The sequence below is a fragment of the Syngnathus leptorhynchus genome, chromosome 5, assembly GCF_054491065.1.
Source record: "Syngnathus leptorhynchus isolate UIUO chromosome 5, UIUO_Slep, whole genome shotgun sequence".
NCBI lineage: Eukaryota > Metazoa > Chordata > Actinopteri > Syngnathiformes > Syngnathidae > Syngnathus > Syngnathus leptorhynchus.
Genome location: NC_141199.1, coordinates 11,305,799 through 11,319,530, shown reverse-complemented (window position 1 = coordinate 11,319,530; position 13,732 = coordinate 11,305,799). Strand labels below are relative to the sequence as shown.

Here is a 13,732-nt window from a genome sequence, read left to right as displayed (position 1 = left end):
CCTATAAGCTTGCTCTGTGGATTTCTTCATTTTTCTTAATTAAGAGATAAACAGCGCTATTTGCATTTTAGGTACATGCTTTTTTTTCCTCATTACAATAGTAATGACATTTTAATAACATTGAAAAATGATTAAGTCTCACATTCCCATGACAAAATGCATTTGGTGTTTAAACTGGCAATTTACGAAATCCAGCATAGCTTCCGTGTATGTGCACTTAACATTGTGGTATCGGTTGAAAAGAATTGTATACAGTTTAGGCACGCATAGTTTAAAAAATGTCAGCAACAAATAGGTTTTAAATCTATTGAAATAAGTTTAAAACCTTCATCCAATGCAGGGGGGGATTTCTAACTTGACTTGCAATAATTACATGACAAGTACATTGACTTTATTCAACATAACCTATTTTAACTAGGTACACTCAAATGTAAAGAAAGCAAACTGACAATTACTGTAACAAATTTGATTACCACATAATAGATTTAATTGTCAAGAGACTTTGTGTGTAGCTAATCATGCTGATTATCCTAATCTATTTTGTTTAGATTAACCAAACATTCTAATCTAGACCATTGTATATAATCTCAATAACAAACTTTGTTAATTTATTTTTTTTCGGGCAGTGTCAATCCAAAACAAAAAGTCATCTCTTTGTTCTGTTTTGAAGGGTGGTGCCCTTGAATGAGTTGCGTGAACTTGAAGGTCGCAGTGGCTCACTCCCACGCGCACACATACACCGAAGAGTTCTACCCCATTAAGTTCTCACTAAAATTGGGTGATGTTTTCAGGCGAAATGTTAGCAAATCCTTAGTGACAATAGGCAAGATAACAAGGGAAAGAGTTTCCGTAAAGGAGATTGCTTTTACATAACGTCCTGACAATGTCAGTGTACTTTGCGGGATTTAAAAAAGGCCATGATGAATCTCAGATAATAAAGGCATTGCATTCAGTGCTTTCTTCCTCAATAGGTCAACACTGTCTGGGTCACTTGTCATTTGATAATGATCAAAATTTGTCAAATACAAATTAAGAACAATTCGCCATAATTTCAAACTGCGGAAATTCAATTTAGACTGTAAGATTTTGAATTGACGTGTGAAAAGGCAGTAGAAGACTGTAGCATTAATTTTTCACATAAAAAAAAAAGACGCGGCATGATGATGAGAAATAGATCTTATTCAGATGGGCAGCCATTTACAAATGATGGAATACACTTCTTACAATAACAGATGAAGTCAACCTAAAGTTACAATGGCAGTCTTTACTCGGCTTTTAACATGAAGTGGAGCAAGGTAAAATCTGCAAAGCTTTGACATGGTGTATAATGGACTTCTTTTAAATACCAGCAAGACACTTTTTTTTCTTTCATTGTGTGCAAGTTGAACAGAATTACAATATAAACACAGAATATGTGCTTATGGTGGCTGACATAATCAGGGTTAGACAATGAGGGCATCTGCATATCCAGAATCAGGTTGTTCATCTTGGAAGTCACACGTCTGCTCAAACTGCTCACAGCATCTTCCTCTTCTCAAACTCCTAAAGACGAGAGAGGAAGGAGAAAAGCAACGGGGAATAAAGTGAGACAAACAGACAGACAGACAGACAGAAGGGAATTATTTATTTGTGTTGATATCTCATAGCTCTTTTGAAAAGAGAGAAACTGGCTGCGACAGCAGGAGAGAGTATGTTTCTATTTTCCCTAGAGTGGACCACATGCGCCTGCCGGTTCACCATCAAGTCGCTGCAGTCCATGAAAAGTACTCATATTCTGTGATTGATCGGGACAGCTCGCACAGCCAATCATCTGATAGACTTGAGCCTACAATTGCTTTATTTACAAAATCAGACCCGGTGACTTTTTTTTTTTTTAAACAAATATTTTAGAGATCTTGCACAAAAAGCAGACTGGTAGAAGATGCCCTTCCCTTGGAAACCTCTATTGCATGGGATCTGGGGCGGTAACTGAATGCAAATGCCATTTATCAAGTCCACAGAACACACAAGGACTGGCTCATTCCAATAAGGCTGAGAGATACTTAAAGGTATACTGCCACCCTGAGGAGGCATTGGGTGAACGTTTCCAATGCCTTCAAAGCCTTTAAAGCCTCTTGTTGTTCTGGGAATGGGCAAATGAATTAAGAAACCTTTTGCTGGGTCAACATGGGAGTTGGGCAAGCAGCTGCTTTAACAGGGAGTCAGCAGGGCCAAGTCATTTGGGATGAGGCTATTCAAGAAATAACTGTATAATGGCATGAAAAAGAGGGAATGAGAGAAAAGTAAGAGAGGGTTGTAATGCGCAGATGCTTTCAAGGCGTATATTCACAGTGTTTGTGAAACGGGCTGGGTGGGTGGCGGCTTTGACAGGAGAGCGGCACCTGACAAGTAAAGGTGTCAAAAATTGAGGGGATGGAGGATGCCACTCACAAAGTGACGCCAGACGATGCCTTTTATTGAAACAGCATTGAGAACAAGAAAACATGTCAGGAAAGAAGTGAAACACATTTAAAGGAGAGCAACGGCAAGCTGGACCAACTGTGCCAGAAAGTGTGACGGCATCAGACGAAATTTCGTAAAGCAAAAATTGAATTGAGCAGGAGTCCGTGTAGGAGTTTGTAAACAAAAGTTAAGAAGGTTGTAATTATTCTTGCATGTTAATAAAGTTGTCAGATAAACAACTTTCCTGATATCACCTTCCTGCACCAGAGGCATGACTAATTCCAGCGGCTATCACATTAAATATTGCACATTTGAATTAGTTTCAAACTGTGTCATCCACAAACAGCTTGGGAAATATTCAAGTGACGTGTATAAATTTGGAGTTTTAGGCAAACATCTAAATTACTGCTACTCCTGCACAAATTAAAATCCCACATGTAAACCTTTAATTAATTTTTGATTGAAGTCATGTAATTTTTTTTCTTGATGCTTTCATGAAAGTCGAGTGTGCAATAGAAAATGATCTTCCACAAATCCATAATCCAAAATTACACTATTCATGGTATGAAAGTTGCATTGAGAAATACGATTCTGGTCTGTCCCTGTCTATACAGTATACGTTTTCTAATTCAGATAAATATGGACTCTATATATTTGAGAATGGCAATATTACCACTGAGCCACGGAAAAGCTGAAAACGTGCCCGTGCACGTTTTTCTCTCTATGATAAATGTCGTTTGTGGTTGTTTGCAAATTATAGATGATTTTACTAACAACCTTGCATTACACAGCATACGTTTCTAGGTTTCCTAGTAATGTAATATGACGTGTGCCTCATTGTATGTTTACATTGATATCTTGTTTTTAGGGACTGCTGTGGGACAATGGTTTTCACACAACACAAACAGGACCCATACTCAAGGCATAGAGTCTCCTTGCATCTCTTAACCATTTCCAGTACAGCCGTCTTGAATATTAACAGGGACGTATGAAGGATGGGAATAGAGGTGGAGGGGGCAAAATGTGCAACCACGTTGCGTGTTTTTCACAATTACACTCAATGATTATGAATTAAACTTAGGGGAGGGGGGTGCGTGTAAATCAATATCCGCAATTCAGAAGAGCCGGCAGTGGTAATGAAAGTATAAGATGACGAATGAGTGTAATACATGCATTCCACTTTTTATATAACCTTTTAACAGCGATTCTGTTGAGATGTGCTGAAATAAAGACACAGTAGCCTTAACTCACCCACTGTCAAATGTGCATATATTAGATTCTAAACTACTTTATGGCAGATTAAAAGTTCCAGCTCATACTATCCACTATTAGATGATACTGTAGTGTGAGTCCCTAATACATGTAATCAAGAGAATTTTTGCATGATTTGGCTTTTATTTGGGTACGTCAATCTTTTGAGTTCTTTTTTTTTTTTTTTTTTTAACTGTATTGCTCACCTTACTAAGATAATGGCCAAAGTCATTGGTAACTTTTGTTTGACCTAAATCTTCTCATTATACTCACCACTTTACATCCTTAGTCGAACAGCTATACAATTCTACCCATGAAATTAAATTAAGGGTGACAATATATAAAAATAACACGTAAATATAACCGCTACCCACAAGACCTGCTATGTCTCCTTTAATTACTTTTGAATGAATTTTAAGATGCACCCTAATTTTTTAGTCCTCTGACAAAAAGAACTTCATCAGTATGTATTTAATTGCTCATGGAGTCCATTGAAAGGAAAGACTCACCTTGAACATAGTGCTGCCCAGCTGGGCGGGGGACATGCTGACCACAACTCCAGCCGACTGCAGGGCAGCGATTTTCTCTTTGGCGCCTCCTTTTCCGCCAGCGATGATAGCACCGGCATGACCCATCCTACGCCCGGGAGGGGCAGTAAGCCCAGCTATGAAGGACACCACGGGCTTGGCGTTCGCACCCTGGACACATCAGCCAAGTGAAAAATAAGGAAAAGCAAAAGAGGTGAAAAGACTCGCTAAAGAGGATAATCATCCCGTTTCCAAGTGCGAGGCCTTTAGAAAAGCATCCTAATGGCGTACTCATAGGCGAGACAGAAAGAAATATAGGAGAGGGAGTGTGCATAAATCACGGCGATTTGTTTTCTGCACCTGCATTTTATTTATGCATTACAAATTAAACAACCCATGTCCTCTCATTACAGAGCCCTGGCGATAAGAGTCATATCCAAGCAGCCGTCTCTGTCTCAGCCTGCATTATTAAAACAAAGGGTCAATCAAGCAGTTTAATTGCATGGGTTGGTGGATGACCAGATAGGGGCCAAGGCGCCTGCCATCTCAAATCATCTCATTTCGGAGATGCTAATTAGTCATGCAGCCACTGATTAGCTCAGCGCCTGTCTGTCTACACTGTTTGCTCCTTGATGGATATGGCGCTCAACAGTTTAGATCATTTCCAAGGTGAGCAGCGCTAATATTTCATCCGTCGCAATAACGTCATAACTGGGAAGAGGGACAGAGTACTAATATAGCACTTCAAATTATCCTTAAAACAAATACAAAAATACAGTCTAACATCTAAATTTGTAGGCACTCAAGGTCAGATTTTGTATTTGTTTAATATTGAAAAGGTGGGGTGTGGAAAATTAGAGCAGATTAGAGGTCACTGGAAGTCAGTGACATAAAAAAAGTAATCAAACATTTTACTGCAGCTCTCTATTAGAGTCACAAATGTTCTTTACAATATGTTCTATGTGTCCCTACTGGTCAAAATATGGTATTCTTAACAATATTGCATTTGTGAAAAACAAATTAGGCCATGGGCAGCCATCTTGCCTTTTAATGCCACACGCTATCGACTGAAAATGTCAGCAGTGTCAAAGGGCTCAGGCAATGACCATCATGGCTCACCTGTATTCTGGGTTTCATCATGTGCTGTGATTTAGATCCTGTGTTTGTATCCAAAAATGATATATGCAACTGGCTGAGTTGTACGTGCAGTTGAGAGTGGAAAGAAAATCTATAACGTTGATTTTGCAATAAATATCTATGTTCTTATCGAGATAAGAATATTGTTCAACTGTAGTATCAGAGCACAACTGCATCATTAGAGACTCCTGTGGTTGTCATTCTTCCCACTTTTTTCCCCAGACGTTCAAATTGGAAACATTTGTTTCGAGGATTGAAGCAATGAGGAAGTACTACAATACATTGTCTAATGAACATGATGACACACAGATGGCAAATAATTCATGAATAGGCGGGAGTGAGAATATTGTGTATAGAGGCGAGCATCTTGTCACAAAAGACAACGCTTGCATTTTCTTTCAAAGCCCATTGTGAACAAAATTTTATGTATGACATGATTTATTTTCTCTGTTAATGTGCTATCCCAGACACCAAGAGTTCATTCATTTTAGAGAGGAGTGCCGTAGCGACAATACTGAAGTCAGCAGATCAGTTTAGCAGGGTGGTTTATTCAATAAACAAGATTAAAAAGTGAGGCTAATACCACAAATGTGACCTGATGAAATACTGACATGGTTGCATCCACATTGGGAGTTTGGCATTGATCTAGCTCGGTCTTTGAGCGGCTCACATTACTATGCGGTGTTGTTTCCCCAAAAATAACAAAAGGGTTTATGTAAGCTTGAGGGAGACAAGCTGGGCGAAAAGTCATGAAGCTGAAATGGGATGGATGAAATTTCACTAAACCTTCATGGAAGCTTAGGCGAAAGATACTCAAGCAAATGATCATGCGATTATCCTGTGTAAGACCTTATTTCTGGATTCAAGAATCCCACAAAACCAAAAGCAATGCTGAGCAGAACTTTGATACAAGTGACTTTTAATACCATATTATGATGGCAATCACGGCGGAAATTGATACCCAGTGAACCTTGAAATAGACCCTGCATTATAAAATCTGACAAAACCAAGAGGGGGTTACAAGGTTGTTTTCTTGGATTTTACACAATTATGGTATTGACAGATTAACTCTGACTCCAGCCATTCAAAATCGACGTAGTATAACAAACCTTTGCTCCTCCCAACGTGATACAAAACTATGAGTCACAAATATTGATAATTTGGCACATCATGCAGTCTGCATTTTGTAGTGCTGGAGCAGAATTCTGAGATTTAAATGCCCTAAAAAATATTTTGTAATTCATCCTCAGAATATAAACATTGTGATCTTGTGAAAAAAAAAAAAATGAGTTCAAGATACACTTTGGTTGCTGTCAAGAGAAATTAAAAGATATCTAATTTGGTTATAAAAATGCTGTATTTTATTATTTACAGCATTACAAATAATATATTGCTTCATCTATTTAGGTCAGTGATTTGCAGTGACTGTAGAATAATTAAATGCTCATGAAGCATAACTTGGACTTTTGTGGTGATAGTAGATGACTCATTAATTACGATCGGCGATGACGTGACATTATCTTTAGTAGACGTTGCCATTCAATGAGGAAGTCGAGGAGTGTCGCCTCCTTTCCCCAAATTACTTCTACCTCCTACCGCCTTGCTACTCTGGCGATATGGGATGATAAAATGAGCTCCGACGCGCACGACCATATTGACTTCAATAAACACCGCACCGTGTAACATCCTAAATTGTTAGGTACGACACTTTCTCTGTCGTGTTCTACCTATTCAACTTTCAGTGCAGGCCACGTTACCTACTCTCTTGCTTGCTTCATTTGAACTGTGCCACACTGTCAACACTTTGGGTGACGGGCTGTGGTGGTTGCTGTTCGCGCTTATTTGTAGAAAGCGAGCGAGAGAGAACTTATTCTCCTGAGACGCTTGCAGGAGATTTGCATGCATTAGAGTTACTGAGGGTAAATCAAATCAATTTCTCAGCTTCAGCGCACCATAAACACACAAAGGGGAAAACAGAAACAAAACACGCACACGCGGTAAGTAGCAAAAGTGCAGGTCTTGCCTGGATTTAAAAATGTCAATTACGGTTTCTTGCCGCACAAGCGAATCATCTCGCCGCATTGTATCGTCACAAAGGACGTGTTGCTCGCCAAGACGGTAGATTTACGGAACATGCCCCACGAGTAGAACACTCAAACGCCCATCCGTCATTCTTCATCAGGTTAAACGCAAACTTTGCAGAGAAAAAGAGGGAGGCCTGAAGCACTGATCAAGAAGAAAGACTACCAGAGATTCTATTGTGTTCTTGAGTCAGGCTGTACTGAAAACTTTGATATGATGATACCATATATTGAGACACTGTGAAAGGAGGTTTGGAGAAAGTTAAGTAAATAACTAGGCGTTCCTTACCGAGTTGTGTTGTTTAAGATAGTCTGCTGCATTCTCCTCTGCGTTGCCTCCAATCTCCCCAATTAAGATTATGCCCTCTGTCTTGGGATCCTGCAGGAACACCTCCAGGCAATCTATGAAGTTTGTACCGTTGAACGGATCCCCGCCAATACCTTTGCAGGAGACAAAGCAAATGTGTGTTGTGTACCCACGACACTCTCAGGAGCATCCACGTGAATATTTGAGGACCACATAACAGCACAGCCTGAAAAGGGAATGCAAATCAGACGAAGCCAACTTTAAGCCTCATACAGTCTGATCATCACAGCAGCGGCGGCGGGCTCTTTCATGGCTCCTCATTGGGGATTTGTGAAAACAATTCAGCGCAGCCGGAATTGCTTCTGGTGAGCAAACGAAATATTAATAGATGGATTTACTTTGAGAGTGATTTTTGTGTATTCTTTATCTCGAGTGTATTTCTTTATTCTGCTTCATCAGGCGGTGCCCTGACTCTTACGTTTAACGACTTCCCAAAGTAATGAGACCTCCTTACCTTTTGCACACTACAGTACTTTTTATTTCAATTTGGACAGAAGATGACAAACTCTAAAAAGGTTCCCTATATTGCACTTGGATTCCATAACATTTGCACCACATTTTGCGTGGTTACTGTCTACAAGAACAAGAACCATCCAATGGGTTCTTTGCCATATCACTGACGGAATCATCCGCCCCTTTCAGAGCTAAATGTTGAGAGTTGAAGACTTGGACTGGGTGCTTATTAAGTAGGGCAAACCCTTTCAGTAAGACAAAAATCTGAAATGCGGGGGAGCAGTTGCATATTAATGAACTACAAAAGGATATGAAAAGAGAAACCCTGTAGCAAACCCTGTAGTCCTCATAAATCCAAATCCATCCATCCATTATGCGTACCACTTGTCCCCACGGCGGTCGCGGGCGTGCGGGAGGCTATCCCAGCGATTGGTTGGAAAAACAGATATTCAACTGCAGCTTTCCAGTAGCTCAGAGAAAAGTTAACAGGACTTTTTGTCTAAATTTGTTCCACCACACTTTATCTTTAATGTTTCCTAAAAAGATTGCCACGGACATTAGAGACATAAAGCGCTTTCTAATTCTATGTCCACTGCATGATTACACCTCCAGAAGCCCTGCCTTCAGAGGCCAACATGAAGAAAGATCTGTGGATCATTAAAAAAAAAATACCCACACATTTTTAGAAGAAGAAAAAGTTATGAATAATAATCAAAGAGAAACACGTTCACAGCAAAAACAGATGACGGTGATATTAGACATTGCACCAACGGTAATTTGCTGCAGCCCCGCAGGTCAGAATCGGACTTTAAAAGACTCTGTCGCAGTCCCACCAATAAACCACTTTAATAAACTCGACGGCATTAAACTCCATTGCAGCAGCGGCTTTTATGAAGTCAGACTGGAGGACACGCTATAATTAAAATGTCAAAATCTTAATGAACCCAAGTTGCTTTTGTGTTATTTTGGGGGTCAGACTTGACCTCTGTTATTGGTTGGGAGATAAATTGGCCAGGAGTTTGTTTGTGTGAAATAACAAATGTTCTTAATAGTTGTGTTGTGAAGAAGTGACCGCGCTTGCCATTATGAACAATTGACACTGACACACTCAAACGATCTACATAATATTCAGAGCGCGCAAACATTAAGAACTGTCTCCCCGATGTGACAATATGGAATTGTTCATGACTGACTTAGTAATAATTAATTTCACAGCACAGTGGGGTAATTTGGAAAAACACATCAGCATATTTCATCAACGTGGGAACAGCAGAGTATTAAAAGAATATTTTGTAGCATAAATGATGGCCTTTTGGTTCAACATTAATGCAGGGTGGCAAACAACACTGAGCTTACCGATGCAGAGGGATTGGCCAAGGCCGACCTGTGTAGTTTGGTGCACGGCCTCATATGTCAGGGTGCCTGATCTAGAAACAATACCTGATAAAAAGGACAAAGATTTTAGGATGTTAATATGTTGTTTTTTTTGGGGGGGAGGAGGCAGATGAATCATCAACGGAATCAACTTTGGTAATTATAGCTAATTAAGTATGAAACGGATGTCTGATTAGGGTTGAATTTAAATGCAGGGATGGGTTCAACAACATTTGATTTCATTAGACTTGACTCAATTCTAAATAAATACAACTGTGGAAAACTCACCAATCCTTCCTTTTTTGTGAATGTGGCCAGGCATGATTCCTATCTTGCACTCTCCAGGCTAAAAATAAACAGTTGAAATCACAAACATTTGAAAGAAAAAACAGAACAAAAGACAGAACACGCAGTTTTCGCTCAACCTTTTGTAGTGTCAAAGTCACTCCCTCGTGTAGCTCAAATCATGAAAGATTCGGCAAAGCATCCAATTAGGTGGTCTCTGTTGAGTTTGCACTGAATAAATCCATACAAATAATCTACAAACTCTTTTGTGTTCCTTTTCACCGGCCAATGCATTTCATTTCGAAGCCTTGTGAACAGTAACAGAGAAAAGCCAATACAATACATATTCATGTGCTTACATTAATGACTCCCGGGCAGTTGGGCCCGATGAGGCGAGTGGTGCTCTGGCGCAGGAGTCTGTGTTTCACTTTCACCATGTCCTGTTGGGGGATGCCCTCAGTGATGCACACCACCAGGGGAATCTCAGCATCAATGGCCTCGATGATGGCAGCTGCAGCAAACGGAGGGGGCACATATATCACGGTGGCATCGGCTCCTGTGCCTTCCTTCGCCTGAAGTAAGAAATAAAAGTGGATTAAAATTGGCAACTGTGAAACTGTTAAACACTGCCATCTAATGTCTATTTTGAAAAATGAGTGCAAACACATATGTACAACCTATGAACAAATTCACCTCCTTGACGGAGTTGAAGACAGGCAGGTTAAGATGAGTTTTGCCTCCCTTGCCAGGAGACACACCTCCGACTAACTGCGATCCATAGTCAAGAGACTGTTGACTGTGAAATGTCCCCTAGGTGAGACAGAGATAGAAAAGTCGGTGTGTGAATGAGTGTGAGATGAGGAGAACTCACTGCAGGGAAATCAAGAGACAAAATGTGTCATCCGGCAACTTTCACCGGGGCTACGTCAAAGGATACAAAACAGAGAATTAAAATGTTTTTTTATGGCAGGGATGATGGTACAAATGCTCAATAAGAAAGAAAGAAAACTGCCTCAGCAGAAAAATAATGACATGGGTGCAGCTTCGGCACTTCCCTGAACAGAGGGAAAGAATGATGGCAAAATGTACAAAATATAAAATTATTCTTCTGTTATGATACGCACTGTAACCATAAAGCTTGGCTTTATGGTCTAAACCAAATTCCATTCCACAAAAAAACATATTTTCAGATTTCAATCAATCTTTTAGGGAAAAAAACAAATGAGCCTTTTTGTTTGATAGTCACCATGCTGGTATTTGCAGCCCGGTCATCCGGAAAACGCTCACTTGACAAGTGGGTGGCTTCAAACAAAAAGGTACTTGGTCCCGAGTTGCTCAACACATCAAGGTGTGAATACCATAAAATAAAAGATGGACTTCTGAACTTTTGTCTCATTGTCTTCTTTTGATCTGAAGCTCAAATGTCTTTTAAAAATAAAACTTGACCGTTTTTAATGGTGAAAATAAACATTAGAGGCTGCCCAATCACTTTTGAGATGTATTTTCTTCTTGCCATTGTTAATTAGTTTATCAAAGCAGACAAAACTGATTTTCAGCTGAACAAATCCAATCAATTAGTTGCATGTTAATTAGCACCGGCGATGCTGAGACAATGTAATGTGGCAAAGGGTCAGAGTGTATAAGAGGATAAGTGAATCATTTTCCAGTACAGATTACAATTTACAACTGTGTTATTGAGAGAAATTAGAAACAATGAATTATCAGTTCCATTCGAATGTAATACACTCCTCCTCTCTGCTACCTTTGCTGTTTTTTTCCCCTTACCATCATTATTACTGCAAATGGGACAATAAAATTGAAGAATGGCTTGCTTATCAAGCTAGAAGACAAAATGTATTCTCAATACCCCTGGCTTCATTTCACATCCTTTTCTAATTACCTGAAGTGTTCACCGGAACCATTTTATTATGTTGAGGGCAAAATGGTGGAGAAAAATGGCATGTGGCCAAGCACAAAGGGGGATGTAAATCGACAAAGATTCATGTTTCTGGGTTGTCAAATACATTTGTCAGGCTCTGTTATTCTCCTTGAACACACATGTCCAGTGTATCAATTGAGTTTTTGTCCAAGTTGTTTTTATAGATTGGAACAAGGACACAATTAAGGACTTGTGGCTTGCTCCTTAGTACATGTTCAATTTGGAGAGATAAGGCGGAGGTTCTCTAAAGCAAAATAAAGAAGTTCATGACAACTAGCTGCAGAGAAATGCAGAGAGAACAGAAATGTACCATTTTATAAGTATTGCTGAAATAAGTGTGACTCAATGAATTGATCATAAAATCACAGCATTATGCGCAAAAATCCTATTGCATGTTTAAGAAGATATTCGCTTAAAAAAGTTCATTTCAAAAAGTGATTGATATTTCATTTTACTACTGTACATTCAAAAGATTTGCACTTAGTTCCATTAGCACAGACATCATTAAAGATAAAGAACTGGGAAAATATGACAATGAGTGGTGCAAACACTGTTTGAATGGCAAACAAGTTAAAAAAAAAAAAGAAAACAAACCTGCTTTCCTGTGAAACCTTGACAGATGACCTTCGTGTTCTTTGTGATGTAGAGGTTCTGTCTGGATCCTGTATAGCAGTGCCTGACGCCACTTTGCTGCACTGAACCGAGACAAAAGAAAAATCTAATTGCAACAGGTCGTTTGCAATTTGCAACAACTTCCCTGATTATTTTCATAGGGGAAATTCAGCATGGTGTTTTAAGAAACCGTGCCAATTGTGGTTAGTTAAAGCTAACATGATATACAACTGACTGGACTGGATTAACTGGTTTAAAATCAAACCAATGTCTGCATATGTAAACAAGAACGATGTTGTGCGAGTGTGTCATGAGAGGATATTTATAATATAAATGTGGGCTAACATCAGAGTCATGAAAACAATCAAACCCTAACTGACATGTCAGGCAGTCAGTCAGGCGTGTAAAATCAGCAAGCACGAGTGAACTTTGGTCTATTGCACCACAGACACTCAACTTGTCATTGACAATGTGCAAAGTACAGTTTGCAAACTCGAACAGGCAATGAGGGCGTGAATGTAGCGGTCACAAATTCAGAAAGCAGGCTTCCAAAAGCAATTGCATCCACTTTAAGATCAAATGTGCTACACGGTACACACACACACACAAATGATATATGCATAATGTATATGTGTACAACAGTAGTGCAAGTGTACAGTGTGTATTGCATAAAAAATAAAAACAAACCAAGGTCACAGTTAAAAATCGAACCCGGCCTGTGATTTCGCAACTGCAGTTTCAAAGAGCTAGTTGGCGTCCAGTGCCTTTACACTCAATTAAAGACGCTAACCTGCCTGCTACCATGCTAACTGTCAGATCACTATGTGCCCCTGTAGCAAAAGTAAAATAGAACATCAAACGAAAAGAGCTAAGACACAACACCCCAAACAGAGTTCTGCAGTAATAACAAAAACAAAAACAATTTGAGGAATGCCTAATGCTTAATACTTACAAAGCAGCTTGCCAAATAACCTGCAGTGGGACATTTTCGGTCATTCGCCAATGACACCAGAGGTTCGGGACCCAAAGCACGGATATTAGGTGCCCACAAATATCCCAGTTTTAAAGTACAACAAGTCGATTGATGTGAACAAATACCTTTGTTCTTGGGATTTATATATAAAGCATTATACTTGCACGGGCTTTGGGGTATTTTTCTGGGACTCCTTATGGACTAAGAGGGCATCACAAAACAAATAAAATATATAATCAGGCATAGAATCGGCTTCTTCGTATAGCTGGTGCAGTGTGGGTGTTGTAGTGT

At 39.5% G+C, this 13,732-nt stretch overlaps 1 protein-coding gene across 1 annotated transcript; it reads right to left on the bottom strand.

The window, feature by feature from the left end:
* Window positions 1-1,158: 1,158 nt before the first annotated feature.
* On the bottom strand, window positions 1,159-13,584 carry suclg1 (succinate-CoA ligase GDP/ADP-forming subunit alph). Its single transcript, XM_085912850.1, has 9 exons — window positions 13,421-13,584; window positions 12,451-12,551; window positions 10,611-10,727; window positions 10,277-10,489; window positions 9,921-9,978; window positions 9,615-9,698; window positions 7,728-7,879; window positions 4,203-4,391; window positions 1,159-1,542 (listed from the first exon to the last, which is right to left on the bottom strand). Exons 1-9 carry the CDS (start codon window positions 13,452-13,454, stop codon window positions 1,516-1,518), a joined length of 975 nt encoding a protein of 324 aa, XP_085768976.1. The 5' UTR covers window positions 13,455-13,584; the 3' UTR covers window positions 1,159-1,515.
* Between the last annotated feature and the right edge of the window lie 148 nt (window positions 13,585-13,732).